At 37.3% G+C, this 23,956-nt stretch overlaps 1 protein-coding gene across 2 annotated transcripts in view; it reads right to left on the bottom strand.

Moving 5' to 3' along the window:
* DYNC2H1 (dynein cytoplasmic 2 heavy chain 1) overlaps positions 1 to 23,956 on the bottom strand; it is a 395,644-nt gene that overhangs the window by 89,214 nt on the left and 282,474 nt on the right. For both annotated transcript variants that reach the window (XM_070384345.1, XM_005887860.3), the window contains exons 83-84: positions 23,294 to 23,410; positions 10,154 to 10,363 (exon numbers count right to left, since the gene is read on the bottom strand). In XM_070384345.1, the coding sequence (XP_070240446.1) occupies positions 10,154 to 10,363; positions 23,294 to 23,410 (327 nt within the window). The remainder of the gene's footprint in view (positions 1 to 10,153; positions 10,364 to 23,293; positions 23,411 to 23,956) is intronic.

Raw genomic sequence — 23,956 nt, 5'->3', positions numbered from 1 at the left:
TCTTCCAAGGAATAAGCATCTTTTAATTTCTTAGCTGCAGTCACCATCCACAGTGATTCTGGAGCCCAGGAGAATAAAATACGCCACTGTTTCCACTTTTTCCCCTTCTATGTGCCATGAAGTGATGGGACTGAACGTCATGATCTTCGTTTACTCAGTGTTGAGTTTTACAACAGCTTTTTCACTCTCCTCTTTCACTCTCATCAAGGGACTCTTCAGTTCCTCCTCACTTTTTTCCTTTAGAGTGGTACCATCTGCATATCTGAGGTTACTGATGTTTCCCCTGGCAATCTTGATTCCAGCTTGTGAGTCATCCAGCATGGCATTTCGTATGATGTACTTTGCAGCTAAGTTAAATAAGCAGGGTGACAATATACAGCCTTGTCATATTCCTTTCCCAATTTTGAGCCAGTTTGTTGTTCCATGTCCTGTTCTAACTGTTGCTTCTTGATCTGCATACAGGTTTCTCAGGAGACAGATAAGGTGGTATGGTATTCCTATCTCTTGAAGAACTTTGCACAATTTGTTGTGATCTACATAGTCAAAAGCTTTAGCATAGTCAGTGAAGCTGATACTTTTCTGGAATTCCGTCGCTTTTTCTATGATCCAATAATGACTTAGTCGCTAAGTCGTGTCTGACTCTTGTGACCCCATGGACTGTAGCCTTCCAGGTTCCTCTGTCCATGGGATTCTCTAAGCAAGAATACTGGAGTGGGTTGCCATTTCCTTCTCCAGGGAATCTTCCCAACCCAGAAATCAAACCTGGGTCTCCTGCACTGCAGGCAGATTCTTTACAGACTAAGCTACCAGGGAAATATTTTAGGTTTAACAAATATCCCCAAAGATTGGACCTGGTATGACTCATGCACACATGCTAAGTTGTTTCAGTCATGTTCGACCCTTGCAACCCTATGGACTATAGCCTGTCAGGGTCCTCTGTCCATGGGATTCTCCAGGCAAGAATACTGGAGTGGGTTGCCAGGCCCTTCTCCAGGGTATCTTTTCAACCCAGCAATCAAACCTGCATCTCTTATGTCTCCTGCATCGGCAGGCAGGTTCTTTACCACTCGTGCCGCCTGTGATTCAAATATTTTGGAGTAGGTAACCTTTCTCTTCTCCAGGGGATCTTCCCAATCCAGGGATCAAACTCAGGTCTCCCGTACTGTGGGCAGATTCTTTACCACAAGGGAAGTCCAAGAATACTGGAGTGGGAAGCCTGTCCCTTTTCCAGCAGATCTTCCTGATCCAGGAATTGAACTGGGGTCTCCTGCGTTGCAGGTGGATTCTTTACCAACTGAGCTATGAGGGAAGCCCATCCAATGGATGTTGGCAATTTGATCTCTGGCTCCTCTGCCTTTTCTAAATCCAGCTTGTACATCTGGAATATCTTGGTTCACATACTGTTGAAGCCTAGCTTGAAGGATTTTGAGTATTACCTTGCTAGCATGTGAAATAAGCACAATTATATGATAGTTTGAACATTCTTTGGCATTGCCTTTCTTGGGATTGGAATGAAAACTGACCTTTTCTAGTCCTGTGGCCACTATTGAGTTTTCCAAATTTGCTGCCGTATGAGTGCAGTGCTTCTAACAGCATCATCTTTTAGGTTTTGAAATAGCTCAGCTGCAATTCCATTACCTCCACTAGCATTGTTTGTAGTGATGCTTCCTAAAGCTTACTTGACTTCACATTCCAGGATGTCTGGCTCTAGGTGAGTGATCACACCATCGTGGTTATCCCGGTCATTAAGATGTTTTTTGTATAGTTCTTCTGTGTATTCTTGCCACCTCTCCTTAATCTCTTCTTCTTCTGTTAGGTACATACCATTTCTGTCCTTTATTGAGCCCATCTTTGCATGAAATGTTCCCTTGGTATCTCCAACTTTCTTGAAGAGATCTCTAGTTTTTCACATTCTATTGTTTTCCTCTATTTCTGTGCATTGTTCACTGAGGGAGGCTTTCTTATCTCTCCTTGCTATTCTCTGGAACTCTGCATTCAGTTGGTTCTCTCTCTCCTTTTCTCCTTTGCTTTTCACTTCTTTTCTTTTCTCAGCTATTTGTAAGGCCTCCTCAGATAACCATTTTGTCTTTTTGCATTTCTTTTTCTTGGGGATGGTTTTGTTTAGCATACCAAAATAATTTTAAAGGCACCTTGAGGCACCTGATGATCGAAAATGGCTATTGGTGGAGAACGATAAACTCTATTCAAAATGTACATACATTTTAAAACAAATGTTGTTCAATATCTGTCATTCCAATATGTAACAGACTCACAGTATCCCCAGCATGGCATACACATACACTTGCAAGTATTAAAACTATCTATAATGAAGTTTTGGGAAAGATGATTAAGCTTATCTTCAAGTATGTTCAGTACATAAAGTGATAGTCTAAAATTTTTTTCATCTAATAAAATCTAATAAAAGCAGATCAAATGTATATTTACTTCTGTGGAATTTATTTCAAAATAATGTTCAATAAAAAACTCTATGCTTTTACATTCGTTAAGATTTAATGATTTCATGGATACTTTCTGTATTGTTTCCTGTGATAAATTCATTTAGGCCAATGTCATGTTGGTGTAAGTAAATATATGTATATTTTCTTGATAAAGTGTCTATTCAAATCTTTTTTCTCATTTATAACATTGGGATGTTTGTCTTTGCATTTTTGAATTGATTTCTTTTTAATATTTCCATACAAATACACGTTCTTTGGTTGGATGTATGTCTTGCAAATCTTTTCTCCTAGTCTGTGGCTTACTTTTCATTCTTAACAGTTAATTCTTAACAGTGTGATCAATTTGGGGATAATTTTTTTATACGTTTGGAGGTACAGGTATATGCATTATTATTATTAGGCTTTTGGCTATTTAATTGTTCTACTACCATTTGTTAAGAGATTTTCATTTCTTCATTTAATTGCCCTAGAATATTTGGTGGAAATCAACTGATTATCTCTGAGTCTATTTCTGAACTCCTTATTCCATTTTACTGAGCTATACATCTATCTTTATACCATTAAGAATCCTGGTGGCTCAGAGATTAGAGCATCTGCCTCCAATGTAGGAGACCCAGGTTCAATCCCTGGGTTGGGAAGATCCCCTGGAGAAGGAAATGGTAACCCACTCCAGTATTCGTGCCTGGAGAATCCCATGGACAGAGGAGCCTGGCAGGCTACAGTCCATGGGGTTGCAAAGAGTCGGACATGACTGAGTGACTTCACTTTCACGCATTGAAGAAGGAAATGGCAACACACTCCAGTATTCTTGCCTGGAGAATCCCAGGGATGGGGGAACCTGGTAGGCTGCTGTCTATGGGGTCGCACAGAGTCAGACACGACTGAAGCAACTTAGCAGCAGCAGCAGCACACCAGATCTTTTGCATTTTATTTGAATCAAATTCTCCATCACTAAAAAAAAAAGTTCTATACAGGTTATTTAAAAATTTTTTTTTATTGTGTCTGTGTGGAATTTCAGGATCAGTCTGGAAAAGACTAACATCTCAAGAGCACTGGGTAACCTGCTGTGTGAGCACAGCACCCCTTTCAGTGTATGTTTCCCTTTATTTAGGTCTTTTTAAGTTTCAGTCATCAGTGTTTTATAGTTTTCAGTGTGTATAGAATCTTTACAAATCTTTTATCAATTTTATCCTGATATGTCATCTTCCTGATATAATTACAAATGATACTTTTACATTTCAGTTTTCAATAGTTTTTTTTCCAGGATACACATTACATTTTTAATGTATTTACTTAAACTCTCTTCTTAGCCTTTTAGACAGCTTTTAGATTTCTTAAGATCCTGAGAGTAGTTGATCATATCCTCTGCCAAAAACAGACAGGCGTCCTTCCTCCTTTCCAGTGTGCATGCCTTTTATTTCTTTTTCTTAACATGGTGCACTAGGCAGCCCCTTCAATGAAATGCTGAAAAGCAGTGAGACAGGACCTCAGTACCCTATGCCCAATCTTTGGAGAAAAACATTCAGTCTTTTACTCCTATATTAGCTATAGTTTGTTCATAGATGCCTTTTCTCTGGTTAAGAAGGTTCTCCTAAAATTCCAGTTTGGTGACAGGTTTTGTCATGACTGGATGCTGAATTCTGTCAAATGCCTTTTCTGCATCTATTAATAATGATTTCTAAAATTAATTATTAAAACGGTAAATAATATTGATTTTTCATTAACTCAAATTTAAGATAAACTCCACTTGGTTATCTGTTATTTTGAATTCAATTTGCTAAAATCTTGGTGACAATTTTAGTATCTATATTTATGAAGGAACTCAGTCTGTAGATTTCTTTTATTATGATGTCTTTGTTAGGTTTTATTATCAGGTAATGCTAGTCTCACAAAAAAGCAGGGAAGTATTCCTGCCTCTTCTATTTTCTGAAATAGTTTACAGAATTGATATTATTTCTTCCTTATGTTTTTGTTAGATTTCACCAGTGAATTCTAGGTGTTCTCTTTGTGGAAAGGTTTTTTAATAACAAATTCAACTTCCTTAATAGAAAGATACAGAAGTTACCTATTTCTTCTTGACTGAGCTTTGGTAATTTGTATCTTTCAAGGAATTTCTACATTTCATCTAAGTTCATCTAAGTATATTCTATTATGGCAAATGAAGGTTATAAGTTAGGGATAGGGTATATGAAGGCCCCTTGTTCTTACATAGATCAACAGGAACCGATTTCCATTTATTAACATAAGTACATCTAATTATTTTTTCATTATAAGTAAAGCTAGAAATGAGGAGGTGGGGGAATTCTATGCTAATATTTGGTAGGCCTTTGGAGATGAGTATGTGGAGTTCGTTCTTCATAAAGCTGATCACTGCCTCTCATAATAAAGACTACCATTTAGCTGCCTGGTCAAATTAACAAAACATTCAATGAGAGATGAAAAAGAAAGAACAGTGAGCCAGGAAACACAACATCAGGACTGCAGTATGGGCTCTGACGCTTTACCAGGTTAGCAACCCCTTTCAGCTCTGGTTTTCTAACAGAAATAAAAGGGAGATGATAAAGGCAGAAAATCAGTGTTACATGAAACATAAGCTTCCACTCCATTCTAATGGACAACTGCAAATTATTCAATATGAATAATTATCATTGGGTAAAATAGTTTGTATGTGACTTTTCTTAGAACTTATTTGTATAAAGGTAGGTAAATTTGAAAAGGGGGGCCTTTAAGAAAAGATGAGATCTCCAACCATTTAAAACGAACCATTTAATCTTTTCTTTTCCCCCAACGACTGGAAGATGGATAATGGAGGTCGCAGCACAGATGGTGACAGTGGTGTGGGGATGGCATGAAGGAGAGGCAGCACCTGCCGCTGCCCTTTCTGATGAGACTGTCTACAGAGCAGCATTTCTGAAACCTCGGCATGCAGCCGGCCCTCTCAAGGCACTGACAAAACACAGACTGCAGGGCGACATGTTCAGAATTTATGACCAGTTAGTCTGGGGTGGGGCCTGAGAGTCTGTAATTTTACCAAGTTCTCAAATGATACTGATGTTATTGTCTGGAGACCCTACTTGAGAGACACTGCTTAAAGAAGACCATGGCAGAGAAAGGAGTGAAAGGAAAAACCTGTCTAGCAGAGGAGCTCGCAACTCTTAGAGGAAATCTTAATAAAGCTGGTGTGTGTGTGTGTGTGTGTGTGTGTGTGTGTGTGTATGCGTATTTTTTAAAAGTGTAGGTCTTTCCTTCAAGTTTTAGAAGTGTCACTAATTTGACAAAAGGTTAAACATCAGTTGTTTGGAAACTTAATGAGTCAAGATCTATTAGCAATTTTGCTGTACTGTTGAGTGACTCCTTGCTTTAAAGATTAAAAAGCTTTAGTGTTACCACCTAATACGTTAAGATAGACTGAAATATACAGGAAATACCTACACTGCCTTTAAAGGGATACTATTAAAATAATCTTTTCTAAAGCAATACAATCTATTAATTTCTGCAAAATGGTAATTCACGTAGTGATTATTTAGCAAGAAAGATGAGGTAATTTAGTGTTGTATCTTCCCAACTTTTGTTTATCTTCTAAATTATGATTAAAAGCCTATGTCTTAATACATAAAAGAAGAATAACAATATTTTACAATATCATGTCCTAACAAGCATATTATAAGTACGGTGATTTTTTTACAAAAAAGTTTCAGTAGATCACCAGAAATGTGTCAAGGAAAAAATGTCATAATTCTCCCTAGGAAAATTCTTACTCCAGTCATTTCAGAGACTGTAAAGAAAATGTCAAGTACTGAACTATTTCCTAAATTACATTAAGTCACATCACATAATTCAGAACTTGTCACATTCAAATGTAATAAAACATTAAATTTTTATCCTGAAATAAATGGGATAGTACTAGATTCAAATTTTTGGTAAAATGCATTAGAAAGTAAATGTCAGAAACTATTTTAACTGATCTTATCCCAGTGAAAGTCAGCCTTGCCTTATTTGAGTTTTACCAAACACCCTGAAATATTTCAAAGATACTATATGTGATATAATTTAAATGTGCTTCACAAAGCACATTTTTTATCCTTAGAAAGAATTTTAACAAATTCACTTTCAGGCAAATTATACAAATATTTTAAAAATAGTGATATTTTAAAGGCTATATTTCTTAAGTCAAAGTGTAATGTAGAACACAATAATTAACAATGAGATTGCACATATCTTACATAAACATATTTTTAAGAAATAAGTCCTCAAATCCTATATCAAGGACAGAAACACTTAGCAGAGCTTAATGGGCTGAGGTGAAGATAAGAAATGTTATAAATAATTAATAATCTAGAACCCTTCCCTAAAATATCATTCTTTGGTGTTATTCAAGGAACATGTTTCATATAACAAAACCATTTAGGTTTTTTTGGCTATCTTTCAATAAGATCTATTGTAAACCATATTACATTACAGTTATAAAAATAATTTATCCATTTTCTTGAATGTGTATGTCAAAGATTACTCAAATGGTTAACAGCAGAAACAAAACAAGAAATCACATTTGTCATTACCTTTCATATTTTTCATTAATATCACATAGTATCCTCAAGCACTTTATCCATGATAACAATTTAACTTTCACAACAATCACATGATGTAGGTCCCTTTATTATTCTCATCTGACACAAGAGAAAGTTTAAGAGGTTTAGGTGACCTGTCCAAAGTCACACAGCTATTAATTGGCAGAAAAGAATGAAACAGGCCGACCTATTCTGGAAGCCACATTCTGAGCTTCTTTATTACATTATATTTACATGAAAATATTCTTATTTCCTATAACATTTAATCCAAACTCTTTTCTTTGGCTTTAAAGACCTCAGAAATCTGATGTAACCTTAGTTTTACCATACTTCGTTGTATACCACTTCCACTGGACTTACTGTTCTCTTCTATACAAGTCATGTTCTTCCAGCATCACTGGTCTCCTCTTATCCTTGATGCAACTGTAACTGTCTATACCATACATTTTACCCATATACAGCATGGAGTTGGATTTAAAGATATACACTCTCATGAGTATTTATCTTTTCACAAATAAATTTAAATTCATTTACATTTATTATGACAATCAGACCTGTCTAGATTCAAATCCTGACTGTGTAAATTACTCATTGTGTGACTGGTTAAATTATATAATGCGTCTGTGCCCCAGGCTCCTCACATTAAAATGGGGCTAACATAGCACCATCTCGTACTGTTAATGTGGTGATTAACTGAGTTAATTAATGTAATTTTAAAATTCTTAGAACACTTAACCACTGTTTCCTTCACTGTGTCATGATGCTTTCATGATTGATAATATATCTACTTTAAATTGGAAACAAATTAGTTACAATTTGTCATACAGAACAGTATTACACCACTCTGATTAATAGATTATTAATTATTAACAAATTACTGAAACTGGAGCCTATTATACAGAGTGAAGTAAGCCAGAAAGAAAAACACCAATACAGTATACTAACGCATATATATGGAATTTAGAAAGGTGGTAACAATAACCCTGTATACGAGACAGCAAAAGAGACACTGATGTATAGAACAGTCTTTTGGACTCTGTGGGAGAGTGTGGGATGATTTGGGAGAATGGCATTGAAATATGTATAATATCATATATGAAATGAGTTGCCAGTCCAGGTTCGATGCATGATACTGGATGCTTGGGGCTGGTGCACTGGGACGACCCAGAGGGATGGTATGGGGAGGGATGAGGGAGGAGAGTTCAGGATGGGGAACACATGTATACCTGTGGCGGATTCATTTTGATATATGGTAAAACCAATACAATATTGTAAAGTTAAATAAAATCAAATTAAAAAAAGAAAAAAATTATTAACAAATTAATAACAAATTAACATTATTAACAAATGATTAATAGAGATAGTAATCTACACAAAAAAAACACAATGCAAAGCTGAGACTCTTTTTTCCAGGGTAAAGAAAAGAGGAACATACAGTTGCTACATCTTTTTTTGAAATTTTTTAAAAAGTTTATTTAATTTGTTGATTTCTTATGTTGAATTTTTGGGGCCATACCCTGTGGCATGCAAGATCTTATTAGGATCAAACTTGCCCCCATTTCAGTAGAAGCAGGGAGTTGTAACCACTGGATCTTCAAGAAAGCCCCTGGAATAGATCTTTTTGTATATGTGAATAAAGAATTTTAAGATGGGCTGAAAGTTTCTATCCCCCCAAAATATGTATGTTGAAACCCTAGACCCTGCTGTCATGGTCCTGAAGCTAAGGTCTGGGAGAGGTAATTAGGTTACACGGGTGAGGTCTGGGGGAGGTAACTGGGTTGTAAGAGTGAGTGGAGACTTCATGATACAATTAATGTCCTCAGAAGGAGAGACAGGAGAGAGTTTGCGTTTGTCCTCTATACCCTGTGAGGACACAGCGAGAAGATAGCCATCAGCAAATTAGGAAGCAGGTCTCACCAGACCCCAGATCTAACAGTAATTCAGTCTTCAACTTTCAAGCCTCCAGAATTGTGAGAAATAAGTATTTGTTGTTTAAGCCATCCATTCCATGTTAATTTGTTATAGCAGTCTGAATTAAAACAGAAATCTTTTTTATGTTAGGGAGTAAGATACAGGCAGTTCTAGGAAGACTATCTTTTATTTTCAAACAGAGAAGACTTTTATGTTGACTATCAGTTTCTCTATATTGAGGGTAAACAGCAGGCAAAAAAAAAAAAACACATTTTTTCTTTCTAAATTCCTATAGAGCCCTAGTGACATCTTTTCCAAAGGCCAGGTTCTGCAAAGTTTATATTCTCCAAATTAACTAAAGTGAATCTACATAAGATACTCTGAATGCTTTGTTTTTATCCAAGAGATATGAAATAACATGGATTTTAATGTCATTTATAATGGTCCAATCACTCATCAAGAGATGTGTTGATTTTCTTTTCCTCTGCTTATGATGTTTCTATTTGGTACGTATCCTTCCCTTACTTGTAGTATATGTATTACAGATGGAGCAGAATCTCTCCCATGGGAGATGCATTTGGCTTAAGCCCCAGCCAGTGAGACCTCTGCACAAGCTGCCCACAGAACTAGTAAAGGACTAGGCACAAAACACAAGCCGTTCAGTCTGAAGCAAAGTTAATCCCAAGATTTTTGCTTGAGTTGCCAGGAAACAGGCATTCTTTCTCCTGGACTTAGGACGACATAAGACTTGAACTCCTGGGAGACCACCATGTGTAGACGACCCACCCAAAAGTGAAGTTGTTATGGAAGATGCATACACACACATGCACACAGACACACACACGATGACTAAAGAGGTAGATAAATAACACAAGCTGAGATCCTAATAACAACTTTAAGCTGCATCAAGCTGATTTAATGCTGCTACCTTTGGATCCTTCAGTTGCAACAGCCGATTAATTCTACGTGGCTTAAGCTAGTTTACCCTGGAAAAGGGAAAAGCCACCCACTCCAGTATTCTGGCCTGGAGAATTCCATGGACTGTATAATCCATGGGGTCACAGAGTCGGACACAACTGAGAGACTTTCACACTAAGCTAGATTAACTCGGATTTTCTGTTACTGTAAATTGTAAGACTTCTAACAAAGGTATACAAGATGGAGGAGTCACTTACATTAATGAAAATAAAACACATATATTTAATATCGGCTTACCTTTTGGTTTAATAAAGCACTTGCCAATTTTTGTACTTCTGAACTCAATAAGGTGGTTCCTCTGATGACTTTGCTGAGAGCAGCAAGAGACTGATGGACACTCTGTACTAAGCGGATGGCGTTAAATTGTTCAAGAATGATGAAGGATAATATTGGAGATCCTTGTCGATCATTAGGAGGCAACAATTTCTGATGAATCAGGTTTGAATTCTAAAAGAATAATGTATCATTTAATATTTGCTGAAAAGTAACACAAATATATCAAAACATTCAAAAGTTATTTAAATCTTCTGTTGGTATACTTGTTTTGAAATACTCTCTTATGAATGGCCAAATGTATTAAACCCATAAATACATAGGAAAAGAATTCTGGACTTCACCAACTTAAATGGGGTGAGAGTGGAAACTGAGAAGGGGAACGCAGCAGTTGATACGGCTGGGAAGTGTAAGAACGGCACACTGTAAGCCAACGCAGAGACAGCAGCACAGCTGAACTACAACTCGATCGCTACAAGGAAAGCAGAAGGAATCATGCCTTTGAAAAATATGTGAGCAAATACTTATTTCAATTTGAAAATTTACTGTATGTAAACTTAAAAAATTACATTAAAGATCGGTACCAGTGAATATTGTATCTTAGTATTTATTTCTACATCTACACTTTAAGAGAGGCTCTGATACATGGAACTTGGGGCTCCTCAAATTGTTAAAAGAAAAAAGTCAAGGAATCCCAGCCATTTCCGAACAGTCTACATAGCTAAGAAGAAAAAAATATATCACTTCATTAGTATTCTAAAAGTGTCAAAAACCTGTCAAAGAGACAGCACTGGCAAGTCTGCACTCTTACCTACTGTCCATTTTCCTGACTCCCTCTGTATGTTCTGCTTACAGTCCTAGTGAAGGGTCCCCTCTTCTTTTCTAGTGGTTGTCACACTCCCATATTCCATGAGAGCACTGTCTGGTTTTCATGTTTTTAGTATGATGATTTAATATTATAATATGAAGATCTAGCCATTAAATAAAAAATTATGAAATAAATTTTACTGGCATGAAAGTCATTCCTGAAAATAGATTCAGGCTATGAGTTCAAATTTAGGCATTTTATTTGTATTAATACTACATTAAAAATACTAAAGCTGTTGGAATCATCTTTGATAGACAAAAAAATGCACATAAATGTACCTATAAAAGTACACAGTGGTGAACTCTAAATCTAGAAGAGAAAAACAGTATATTGTTAAAATTAACTATAAATATTATCCCCTAGATTGGAATTATTTGAACCAGAGCATGAAATAAATAATACTTAACACATCTCCAACCTTAATCAAGTTATAAAACTGACATAAAATTTAGATTATAGACTTTCAATAATTCCTCAGATTAAAAACCATCCCTGGAAGTGAATAATACGTGGTACTTAAATCTTTATCAATCTTACACTAAGACTGGTAAAGATTCAGTTCAGTTCAGTGACTCAGTCATGTCCAAAACTGCAATCCCATGGACAGCAGCACACCAGGCCTCCCTGTCCATCACCAACTCCCGGAGCTTGTTCTAACTCATGTCCATTGAGTCAGTGATGCCATCCAACCATCCATCCTCTTTTGTCCCCTTCTGTTCCCACCTTCAATCTTTCCCAGCATCAGGACTCTTTTCCAATGAATCAAATCTTCGCATCAGGTAGCTAAAATATTGGAGTTTCAGCTTCAGCATCAGTCCTTCCAATGAACATTCAGGACTGATCTCCTTTAGGATGGACTGGCTTTATCTCCTTGTAGTTCAAGGGACTCTCAAGAGTCTTCTCCAACAACACAGTTCAAAAGCATCAATTCTTCAGCACTCAGCTTTCTTTATAGTCCAACTCTCACATCCATACATGACTACTGGAAAATCCATAGCTTTGACTAGATGGATCTTTGTCAGCAAAGAAATGTTTCTGCTTTTTAATATGCTTTCTAGGTTGGTCACAGCTTTTCTTCCAAGGAGCAAGCATATTTTAATTTCATGGCTGCAGTCACCATCTGCAGTGATTTTGGAGCCCAAGAAAATAAAAGTCTGTCGCATTTTCCATTGTCTCCCCATCTTTTGCCATGAAGTGATGGGACCGGATGCCATGATCTTAGTTTTCTGAATGTTGAGTTTTAAGCCAACTTTTTCACTCTCTTCTTTCACTTTCATCAAGAGCCTCTTGGTAAAGATTACTGAATAATAACTTAGTTTATAGATTTTTATCCATTCTATTAAACTGATCAGTCAAATCTGCACGGTTCACAGTTACTTTATAGACGAAGAACACACAAAAATGGAATCTTAGATCATTCAAACAAGATTCCATTTATTTATGATGCACGAAAATAGAAAACTTAGCATACTGAACTTTTTAAAAAGCTGACGAGTACCTATCAAAACTACTTAAAATTGAAATAGAGTTCAGGTAAGAAGTATGGTCTAGAGATGTGCAGTAAGTGTAAAATACCAACTGAATTTCAAAGACTTACTACAAAAAGGATGTGAAATATCACATTAATAATTTTATATTGATCACCCACTGAAATGCTAATATTCTGAATATATCAGGTTAAATAAATTATTAATTTTATTTCTTCATACTTATTTGAATATGGCTGCTAGAATATTTAAAATTACAATTATGGAGTCTATTTGTGTTTCACATTATATTTCTATTTTATAGTGTTGGTCTAGAAACTATCAAGTAAAATGATATGAGTTCAGCAATAAGAACAGAAGAACATGGCAGAAAACAGCACACAGTAGGGTCTTAAAAAAGTGTCTGATTAATGAAAGATGAAAAAAATTAACAGTAAAAAGCCCCAAAGTGATATAAATTGTGATAAATGAATGACTGAGAGAAATACAGCAGAAGACATCAAAGAATATTATATTTTATAACATAATTCATTTCCTACAAGCCTTCATAAAGCTTTATTAAAAAATTAATACAACTTTAACTATAAAAATATATTTTATACATTCTGAAAGAGTTAAGTATAGAGATTTATAGCAGTAGAAACATGTTAAAGTGTTACATTCATCTTAAAACAACCTCAAATTAAGTATTATTTATAATTCAAGTAGCTAAAACTGCCATAAGCAAATTACCTCACCGTAAGACATTTTTCAATGAAACTATCTAGGGATGGCAGTCATAGTTTTAGTAAATTGATTATAAGAAAAACTTTTTTAAGAATAAATATAATTGGTTGAATCATGTACTTTGGAAGGACATCTTTCACATTTTAAAGTTCATCTTATCATTAAAAAAACTAAGTGTATTCATAGGGTATCATTATCTAATTATGAAGCTGCTGAAGAAGAAATGATTGTGGATTTTTAAAAACTATTAAGCAAGAAATATCTTTTGGGCAAGAAAAAGACTAGTCTAACTTTGGTACAATTTAGGTATTAATCCAGAATTTTTGTGTTTTAACTAGAATAGTTTCTAAAGTGAGATACTAATTTAGACATAAGTAAAACAGATGGCACACAAAAGTACTACTCTCTCTGTTCTTTTAATAATTAAAGCTTTTTGAAAATGATTCCTTCTCAGAAAGAATTTTTGCCACTAAAGGAAATTCAAGCGATGAGTAAAGGTTAGCAAGTTTTTCTATGAAGATTCAGATAGCAAATGTCAGACTTTGTGGGACATAAAATCTCTGTTATAACAAATCAACTCTGTCTGTTACCATGTAAATTTAGCAACAGACAATACATAAACAAACAGGCATGGATGACTTTCAATAAATGTGTATTTACAGAAACTGGCAGCAGTTTAGACTTGGCCCATGTGCTGTAGTTTGCCAGCCTCTCAGGTACACTACCACTTATTCAAAGCATTATGGAGATTCACATACTGCTCTAGATAACATCGGAGTCCTTCCAGATCTTAGTTCAATGAAATTAGTAAGATGTGAACTGTAGTTTTATGTGTGTATTTACCTATGACTCACTGAACAATAATCAACAATTGGACACAAGTATTTTTCCTCTTGTCATATGATCACGTCTTTGTTGAAGATATGTTTTTTATGATAAAAAGATACTAAAAGACTTAACACAGTCATTTTAAAAAGCGAAAAAGGAAGTGAGAAACATCAGAAAGAAAGATGGGGTGGCTCTGAGTTACAGAAAAGGGGGAAATATCTTCATTTCCATGTGGCAGAAATCCTACTTATGCCCTCCAGTAATCCTTCATTCCACTTCAGATAATAATTTCCGAATATCTCTCTGGGAAGATCCCAACTCTAAGTCCAAATGGTTCTGGTAGAGTTGACTCTGGCATATGAGTTGCGTGCACACTAGGTCCCTTCAGTCGTGTCCGACACTTTGTGACCCAGTTCACCAGGCCCCTCTGTCCATGGACTCTCCAGGCAAGAACACTGGAGTGGGTTGCCATTTCCTTCTACAGGGGATCTTCCCAACCCAGGGATCGAACCCGGGTCTCCCGCATTACAGGCAGAATCTTCACCATCTGATCCACCAACTTTTAAGTATATGACCTAGAAGTTAACTAATCAGAGCATTCCATTCCGGACCATAGTCACTGGCTGAGAGATGGGCAGATTACCAGAGATAACAAGACATAGTAAGAATCTTGCCTGCATCTTCTGATAAACAGATAACTCTTCCTTTTCACTGCACTTGAACTGAAGAGATCATGAAGTAGAGAACCAATGCAATCATTTTTTGACAATAAAAAGAGAGGCTGTATAAAAAATGGAGCACACACACAAATACACATATATCACGCCAGTTTCAGTGCAGCATCAGCCCTTTTAGAATATACACACCATGTATATTATAATAATTATATATGTGTATATATATCTGTGTGTGTGTGTATATATATGTGTGTGTGTATATATATATAATGGGTGTATATATAACGCCTCCCTGGTGGTGCTAGTGCTAAAGAAACCACCTGCAATGCAGGAGATGTAAGAGATACAGGTTCAGTCCCTGAGTTGAGAAGATTCCCTGGAGAAGGGCATGGTAACCCACTCCAGGATTCATGCCTGGACAATCCTGTAGACAGAGGAGCCTAGCAGGTTATGGTCCATAGCGTCACAAAGAGTCGCACATGACTGAAGCAATTTAGCACAATACACACACACACATACACACACATATGTGCATGTGTGTGTGTATGTATGTGTGTGTATGTATATGTATGTATGTATGTGTGTATATACACACATATCGGAGAATGCAACGGCACCCCACTCCAGTACCTTTGCCTGGAAAATCCCATGGATGGAGGAGCCTGGTAGGCTGCAATCCATGGGGTCGCTAAAAGTCAGACACGACTGAGCGACTTCGCTTTCACTTTTCACTTTCATGCATTGGAGAAGGAGATGCAACCCACTCCAATGTTCTTGCCTGGAGAATCCCAGGGACAGGGGAGCCTGGTGGCTGCCATCTATGGGGTCGCATAGAGTCGGACACGACTGAAGTGACTTAGCATAGCATAGCATATATAATGGGATTTCTCTGGTGGCTCAGTGTAAAGAGTCCACCTGCCAATGCAGATAAAAGATGTGGGTTCAATCCCTGGGTTAGGAAGATATTCTGGAGAAGAAAATGGCAATCCACTCCAGGATTCTTGCCTGGGAAATCCCATAGACAGAGGAGCCTGCAGAGCTATGGTCCATGGGACTGCAAAGAGTTGGACATGACTTAGTGACTAAGCAACAACAACTCTCTCTCTCTCTCTCTATATATATATAGAGAGAGAGAGAGAGAGAGAGAAGAAAGGAGAAAGAGAGATGCTGGTAACTAGCAGAGCAAGTAAGGTCAATGCCTAAAGACAGAAGAGGGGAGTACTTTGAGTTGCTACACTGAAGCTGATACTGTAAGCTATTATACCTTTCTAAAAGAAAAACTGAAATGAAGCTAGTAAATGCTAATAGAAATAAGCTTTTGTATTAAATACAAATGACTAACTTTACATGCCTGAGAATTTCATAACTTTTACTTATAATATTGTGATATTAATATATACCAAAACAGTACCCCTAAAGAGACAAGTACAGGATTGACAGTCATCACTCAACAGGACCTTTAAATCTGTCTGTATCTTTTGGGTCTCTCATAGAAAGTCATTATTCATTTATAACTTGAGTATGTAAAACAAAATGGCAATTTAAAAAAAAAAAACAAGGATTAATATAGAAATGGCATATTAATAAAACCACATTTATTTCTAGGGAAGAACTTTAATAGGCTATCTGCTCCATAACTCCCACTCCAGTATTCTTGCCTGGAGAATCCCGTGGACAGAGGAGCCTGGTGGGCTGCAGTCCACAGGGTCGCACAGAGTCAGACACGACTGAAGTGACTTAGCATGCATGCATGCATGCATTGGAGAAGGAAATGGCAACCCATTCCAGTATTCTTGCCTGGAGAATCCCAGAGGCAGAAGATCCTGGTGGGCTGCTGTCTATGGGGTCACGAAGAGTTGGATACAACTGAAGCCACGCAGCAGCAGCAGCTCCATAACTTGGTTACAGGAATGATTCTGCTGTTCTGTCAAACTACTAAGAAAAGAGGTAATTTAGTAGCATAAATTCTTCCTGGTTTGGGAAGATCCCCTGGAGGAGGGCATGGCAACCCACTCCAGTATTCTTTCCTGGAGAACCCCCATGGACTGAGGAGCCTGGTGGGGCTACAGTAGTCCATAGGGTTGCACAGAGTTGGACACGGCTGAGCCAAACACACAGCACACAGCAGAATAACAGAGTAATAACAAAATTTCAATTTAAAAGATCTACACAGATCATGATACTTAAATGGAAAACTGAATAACATCTGAGAATACTACTATGTGCCAGGCACATCATGAATTTCATATGAAGCTTTTTTTTTTTAACAGTTTCAGCAATATAAAGAAAGGGAGTAAGAAGAGCAGATTATGAAGAATGTTAAGAAATGTCACAAATTTGAAAACTTATACCTGTTTAGAGGAAACACAAGAGCACATTTTATAAAATGGACCCACAATGAATAGTTTATCTTTCCTTCCATGTCATCCTAAAAAATGATGTATATATTTTCATGACAGTAGAATGCTTTCTGGCATTTTTGTGTGTTCAACTAACTGTTAGATAAAATGCGACAGCATAAAATGCTTCTGTGTATGTATGCGTGTGCGAGTGTGTTGCTTAAAAGTTTGAGAAGTGACCAACTGTTCTCATATAGTGAGCAAACTGGTTCATAATTTTAAGACTAAAAGGAACAGTCAGCATTTCAACAGTCAGTGTAGATATTCACTGAGGAAAAAAAATCTCTGAAGTCCAACACTGCATAATATTACTTAACAGAAAAAGAGAGTCTACAAAGCATAATCACTTTAGAGACACACGTTAACTTACAATGTTTTCAAAATCAGAAGCAGACTTTCAGCTTCTGTTTTTAGCAGAGTTAAGATACTGCGGAAAACAACTAAACATGTTTGGTAAAATAGTAAAGCAACTTCTTAAATACACTCAATTACAGCTATGATCTGAGAAAGGTGAAAGTGAGAGTGAAGTCGCTCAGTCGTGTCCAACTCTGCGACCCCATGGACTGTAGCCTATCAGGCTCCTCCGTTCATGGGATTTTCCAGGCAAGAGTGCTGGAGTGGATTGCCATTTCCTTCTCCAGGGGATCTTTCCGACCCGGGGATCGAACCCAGGTCTCCCTCATTGCAGGCAGACGCTTTACCGTCTGAGCCACCAGGGAAGCCCATGATCTGAGAAGACAGAAATAATTATTCAAACAAGTGAGTATTGGATTTTTAAACTTCATCTTTATTAATTTCATCCTGAATGTTAACACAAAGTATTCTGGATTAAAAAGAGATTATTTATCATCTCACAGCAAATAATGTGCTGCTCCTACACCTTTGCTCCAGGTCTTACCTTTGGGGTGACTAAATGACAGCCACACCCTATGCAAGTAGCCACACACTCGGTGAGCAAGGTGTGCAAAGGATGGGTGAAGAGGTTATCCTCTGCTTATAAACAGGAAGAAGGACGCTGCTGTGTTCCCCTCCAAAGAGGATGTCCTAGGAAATCTAACCAACCCTGTAGTATGTAAATAAAACTCTTTTCAGGAGCCAAATGGTCTACTTGTTACTCAGTCGTTCAGACATGTCTGACTATGCTATGCAATGGACTGCAGTACCCCAGGCTTCCCTGTTCTTTGCTATCACCGGAGTTTGCTCAAACATGTCCATTGAGTTGATAATGGCATCTCATCCTCTGCTGCCCCTTTCTCCTCTTGCCCTCAATCTTTTTCAGCATCAGGGCTTTTCTAATGAGTCAGTTCTTCACATCAGGTGGCCAAAGTATTGGAGCTTCAGCTTCAGCATCAGTCCTTCCAATGAATATTCAGGACTGATTTCCTTTAGGATGGACTGGGTGGATCTCCTTGCAGTCCAAGGGACTCTCAAGAGTCTTCTTCAACACCACAGTTCAAAAGCATCAATTCCTCAGCGCTCAGCTTTCTTTATAGTCCAACTCTCACATCCATACATGACTACTGGAAAAACCACAGCTTTGACTATACAGACCTTTGTTGGCAAAGTGATGTCTCTTGTTTTTTAATATGCTGTCTAGATTGGTCACAGCTTTTCTTCCAAAGAGCAAGCGTCTTTTAATTTCATAGCTCAGTCACCATCTGCCCCAGTTATTTTGGAGTCCAAGAAAATAAAATCTGTCACTGTTTCTGTTTTTTCTGCATCTATTTGTCATGAAGTGATGGCACCAGATGCCATGATCTTAGTTTTCTAAATGCTGAGTTATAAGCCAGCTTTTTTCACTCTCCTCTTTCACCTTCATCAAGACGCTCTTTAGTTACTCTTCACTTTCTGCCATTAGGGTGGTGTCATATGAATATCTGAGATTATCAGTATTTCTCCCAACAATCTTGATTCCATCCTGTGTTTCATCCAGCCTGGATTTTGCATGATGTACTCTACATACAAGTTAAATAAGCAGGGTGACAATATACAGCCTTGACAGACTCCTTTCCCAATGTTGAGCCCATCCATTGTTCCATGTTTGATTCTAAATGTTGCTTCTTGATCTGCATACAGTTTTCTCAGGAGGCAAGTAAGGTGGTTCAGTATTCCCATCTCTTTAAGAATTTTCCACAGTTGGTTGTGATCCACACAATGATCTAGAGATGTTTCCAAGTCTGGGCTTTATCCTTCTGTCATGGAAATACCTATGAAGATAATGCTCTAGTCTCGCCAGTGCCCTGAGGCTTAGAAGGAATTCACAGCTATCACATATGTTGCTCTCAGAGAGATAATACAAGTTTTATTATCCTTTTTGAATATAGCACTTAGCTAGATAAATAGTTACAAAGTTAATTTTCATAGTATATGAAGAGTCACATAAGGCTGGGGTTTTTTTAATGAGAATACAAGACATCCAGAAAGGTTTTTATTTCTCCATACTAAGAATGAGAGAGTAGCAAACAAGCCACTGAAGTTCAAAGACACTGGTGAACCTGAGCTTTGGTATTCATATACATGGCTTGGGAGACCAGGGATAATGTCCAATATCTGCTCAAGGTGGAGAGGTAAAAATGATACATCTAAAAAACGTGAAACCCCAAATGATTACATCCTTGATAAAAGACTGAAATAGAAACAACCTGCCTTCCACCCATCACCTGTGCCTCAGGGACTACAGGAAAACTGCCTCCACTGAAATCTGGTACTAACTGGAGTGGGGAGTTTATGCGTCGGAATCTCTTGTCAAAAAATAGCCACAATCACGTGTACCCCAATATTCATCGCAGCACTGTTTATAATAGCCAAGACATGGAAGCAACCTAGATGTCCATCAGCAGATGAATGGATAAGAAAGCAGTGGTACATATACACAATGGAGTATTACTCAGCCATTAAAAAGAATACATTTGAATCAGTTCTAATGAGGTGGATGAAACTGGAGCCTATTATACAGAGTGAAGTAAGCCAGAAGGAAAAACATCAATACAGTATACTAACACATATATATGGAATTTAGAAAGATGATAACAATAACCCTGTGTACGAGACAGCAAAAGAGACACTGATGTATAGAACAGTCTTATGGACTCTGTGGGAGAGGGAGAGGTTGGGAAGATTTGGGAGAATGACATTGAAACGTATAAAATATCATGTAAGAAACGAGATGCCAGTCCAGGTTCGATGCACGATACTGGATGCTTGGGGCTAGTGCACTGGGACGACCCAGAGGGATGGTATGGGGAGGGAGGAGGGAGGAGGGTTCAGGATGGGGAACACATGTATACCTGTGGTGGATTCATTTTGATATTTGGCAAAACTAAGACAATTATGTAAAGTTTAAAAATAAAATAAAATTTAAAAAAAAAAAGAGAGAGAGAAAAAAAAATAGCCACAATCAAAACTTTAATGTTAGTTTGTATGCACTCCCTTGGAATTTCCAATAAATTTCAAGAAGAAAATTTAATTTATATGGTTCCAAACTAGTGCTATTGCCAAGTATTTGAAAGGAGCATAATCCTTATCTTAACACAAACCAAAGCCTACTCCTACACTCCAAATTGAAAAGGAGCCTGGCGGGCTACTGTCCATGGAGGTCACAGTCAGACATGACTGGGCGACACGACTTTCACTTTCACTACTTCCAAATAAGAGAATGCCTATTCCTCAGTGCCCAATCTTAACTTGCTTAGTTTAAAATATGATTTTTTATGGGAATTATTATGCAAATGATAAGTCCATACTACAGAAATATGAAGAGGGAAATGAGTAACAGCTGAAAAGGCTTCTGGAAGCTGCTGGGACTTTACCTGCCCATCCCTGGTTTAGCACAGCCAGGAGATTCCAGTAGAAGGAAACAGCATTTGGAAAGTCCTCATAGACAGAACCACTGAGGTCTGCCTCACTATAGAAAAGGCTTACAGTTTAGGTTGGATATGGAGCCATGTTGTGAAAAACGATTTTCTTTAGGAAAATTAATGTTATAATCTGAAATATGACTTTGAGGATGGACATATAAGTAGAGTCAAATTTGCTGTTTTCTGCAATAATATGTATGAGAAAGAATAAAAGCCTGAATTATGGCAATAGCTTCAGGAAGGAAATGGGAGAGATAAAAAAATAAAACATAACAGGATGAAGCACAAGATATTTGCAAGATTAATTTGACTATAAAATATTATATGAATACAATATAATAATAACTATCTTTTAATGAGTCTCGGAGAAGGCAATGGCACCCCACTCCAGTACTCTTGCCTGGAAAATCCCATGGACGGAGGAGCCTGGTGGGCTGCAGTCCATGGGATCGCTGAGGGTCGGACACGACTGAGCGACTTTACTTTCACTTTTCACTTTCATGCATTGGAGAAGGAAATGGCAACCCACTCCAGTGTTCTTGCCTGGAGAATCCCAGGGACGGGGGAGCCTGGTGGGCTTCCGTCTATGGGGTCGCACAGAGTCGGACACGACTGAAGCAACTTAGCAGCAGCAGCAGCAGCAACTATCTTTTAATGAATCTATATTTATCTTACAAATAAAAGTTAAAATGACATTTTAAAAGTTATGCTTGGTTCTGGACAAAATGGGCAACCTATCTCCCACTTCTGCATTCTATCTTGGACAAAACAAGAGGATACTGAACCCAGAAGATGGCACAAAAAGAATGGAAAACATCTGGGAGACAGAAAGTGTTTGGGTAAGAGGCAAGTAGAGAATATGGTAACCTATAGCTGAGGGCTGGATGCATGGCTGGGGTCAAGCTAGGAGAATTTTGGGTTGCAAACTTATCTTTTCATGTTTCCCTGGAAAGAATACTGCTCACCATCTTACCATTTCAGGGCTGAAAATAGCAGTATTAAGCGCCCATCAATGACAGCACAGTACTAGATATTTCACAGCATGCAGCCCAGCTATTGAGGAATACATTGAAACAGGTATAGCTGGGAAGGCTGGCTTTTGGAATTGCAAGTTCTCAGAGTATCAAACAGAATAGATGCAAAACAAAACAAAATCTACACCTGTATTTAATGTGGTGAGATTTAGGGAAATTAGAGACAAAATATTCTAGCAGGCAAAAAACTAATGAGTTACAAAGAAATAAGAATCAGATTAACAGCAAATTTACTCAATAAATTTGCATAAATTTGATTTTAATTTAAAGTATAAGCAAAGGCTGGTTTAAGAAAAAAAAAGAAGGTTAAAGAATAATAACTTCAACATGAATTGATACGAAGAATGGAAATCAGGGCCATGACTTCATGGTCAGGAATCTGTGCAATGTGGTTACTTGTATGCCTCAGGCACAAGTGGAGAGCCTGGGTTTGGAACGCCAAGGGATGCAGTGTATCTTTTCACTCTCTAATTCTTCCTCAAGCAAGTTTTATCAATCTGATAGTCTAAATAAAGTGGCAAGTCCAGTTAGCTGAGGTCATTATTTATTCAGACACCCAACAATCACCAATTGTTGACACTAAGAATAACTTGAAAACCGTAAGACTTGAGGGTTTGAAATTTTATAGGTCCTGAAATAAGCCTAATTTGACTTCCCTTATTGGAGAAGGCTATCAGTATATAAACATTTTTATAGCATTACTAAACATGAGTTGTAAAATTATATTTTTTAATTTCAGAAAGCAAGTCCTTATTCAATTAGAACAGCAACCATTAATACTGTAATGGTTTTGCCTAGAGAGCAAGCAACCATCTATAATCTATAACTGTTCTGCAATACAGAAATAAGTCAATTCTAGTCGATGAATTGCTTTTTCTAAGCACTTGGATTCCTTTGAAAAATTTCACATTTAAGAGCAGTCACTGACTTTACAGAAAGAGGGAAGAGAAGACAAAGAGTGAGCAAAATATGCATCAGCCACAGACGACGTCACAGTACATTACCAGGATAAGACAAATCACAATGATGACACTACTTCTTGGGCTGGTCTCCTTCTGTTACTATTATTTCCTCCATCTTTTTCCAGGATACTGCACACATTAAGGGCACATCAATGCCAAAATTTACCAACATATTTATCAACATGGACAATTTGGAGATAAAACTCGAGGAAAAAAAGGATATGGAGAAAAAAGAAAATACAAAGGAAGAATGTTCTACTACTAACCTGATTTAATTTCTTCCAGAGATTGAGGACAGGAGAAAGTTCGTTAGACCAGATTTCTCTATCAAATTTGCAACCAGCTGTTACGGATCTGCCTAAGATCTTCAACTGTGAAATAACCTGAATGAAGAAAATAAAAAGCAATAAATGAACATGACCATTCAGTAGGATACAAAAATAGCCATATTTAGCCTATAGTGTGTGTGTGTGTGTGTATATATATATATATATATTTATGTACATATTATAATGACTCTTCATTTAAAAAGCTACTTCTTTAGTTAGATCCATTCTTAATAATCTATTTGCTCACTTCTGAAATAAAAATATTTTTCAATTGGAATGATTTAAATCGCATAACCTCAAAATGCTGATATCATTTTTTGAAAAGATGAAATGACAGAAAAGATAGTAAAAAGTATGAAAGTGAAGTGAAAGCGTTAATCGCTCAGCTGTGTCCTACTTTTCACGACCCCATGGACTGCAGCCCACCAGACTCCTCTGTCCGTGGAATTCTCCAGGCAACAATACCACAAAGGGTATCCATTCCCTTCTCTAGGGGATCTTTCCAGGCCAGGGATGGAACCAGGATCTCCTGCATTGCAGGTAGATTCTTCACCATCTGAGCCACCAGGGAAGCCCAGTAAATAGTATAGCAAACTATGA

Source organism: Bos mutus, chromosome 15 (genome assembly GCF_027580195.1).
Source record: "Bos mutus isolate GX-2022 chromosome 15, NWIPB_WYAK_1.1, whole genome shotgun sequence".
NCBI lineage: Eukaryota > Metazoa > Chordata > Mammalia > Artiodactyla > Bovidae > Bos > Bos mutus.
This window is presented reverse-complemented; position numbering and strand designations above follow the sequence as displayed.